Consider the following 1,138-nt stretch of genomic DNA (forward strand, 5'->3'; position numbering starts at 1 on the left):
TTAAGCCACTGGGTCCGGGACTCAACCGCGGTGGGCTACATGGGAGTTTAGCGACATAGCCATTACGCTAACTGCTGGTCCCTTCTTCCAGTCTCCTTTAGGGATTTTGTGCATGCACATACACCAGTCTGGTGTGATTTTCAAGCCACTGGCTTTGGGACTCAATCCCAGTCGACCATGTTGGAGTCCAACTCCTTAACTACTACGCCATCTGCTGGCCTCTGGAGAAGTGCACTTAGTTGGCTCTTCCTCACTCTGCTACTCAGTGAAGGTGACCATCCTAGCTCTAGTGAGGTCTTCCCTATTTCACTATCACTCCATGTCATTTACAATGCTGACCTCAGTCAGCATTATCTTCAGCAGGGCGGGCAGGGACCCTGTTACCTATTCCCAGCACTGGGCCTGAAGCACTGTAAGAGTTCAACACATGCCAGAAATGAACGGACAGTTGCAGGTGCTGGTGTATGCAGACCAGTTCGAGTGTCTGAGAAGTCATGTGGGTTTGGGACCCCTCGATCTGTGGCTCCTCGCCACGCTGACACTGACACAAAGCTAGCTTTGCGGGGTCGCGCGCTCAGATATGCAGTTCAGATGCCCTCCATGCGGCGTCTATCCCACGATCTCTGGGCACAGGGGACGGCATTTCAGGTCTGGCAGAGAAGGCCCTGACGCTCCTCCAATCCCCCTCTGAACCCGCAGGGACTGGAGAGGAGCTAGGGCGTGCCCCCTGCGCAGGACTGTGGCAGGGATGCCGGACCCCGCGGCGCACCTGCCCTTCTTCTACGGCAGCATCTCGCGCGCCGAGGCGGAGGAGCACCTGAAGCTGGCGGGCATGGCCGACGGGCTCTTCCTGCTGCGCCAGTGCCTGCGCTCGCTGGGCGGCTACGTGCTGTCGCTCGTGCACGACGTGCGCTTTCACCACTTTTCCATCGAGCGCCAGCTCAACGGCACTTACGCCATCGCGGGCGGAAAGGCGCACTGCGGCCCGGCTGAGCTCTGTGAGTTCTACTCTCGCGACCCCGATGGGCTGCCTTGCAATTTGCGCAAGCCGTGCAACAGGCCGCCGGGCTTCGAGCCGCAGCCCGGGGTCTTCGACAGCCTGCGCGACGCCATGGTACGCGACTACGGACGCCAGACG

The 1,138-nt window shown here is 59.7% G+C and overlaps 1 protein-coding gene across 1 annotated transcript in view; it reads left to right on the plus strand.

Annotated features, from left to right (window-relative positions):
* The first annotated feature begins 699 nt into the window (after window positions 1-699).
* ZAP70 (zeta chain of T cell receptor associated protein kinase 70) overlaps window positions 700-1,138 on the plus strand; it is a 15,059-nt gene continuing 14,620 nt past the window's right edge. Inside the window, exon 1 of the mRNA XM_027767546.1 lies at window positions 700-1,138. This exon is cut by the window's right edge and continues 10 nt beyond it. Coding sequence (XP_027623347.1) covers window positions 749-1,138 — 390 coding nt within the window. The 5' untranslated portion in view covers window positions 700-748.

The sequence above is a fragment of the Tupaia chinensis genome, unplaced genomic scaffold, assembly GCF_000334495.1.
Source record: "Tupaia chinensis unplaced genomic scaffold, TupChi_1.0 Scaffold144276_1, whole genome shotgun sequence".
Classification (NCBI taxonomy): Eukaryota; Metazoa; Chordata; class Mammalia; order Scandentia; family Tupaiidae; genus Tupaia; species Tupaia belangeri.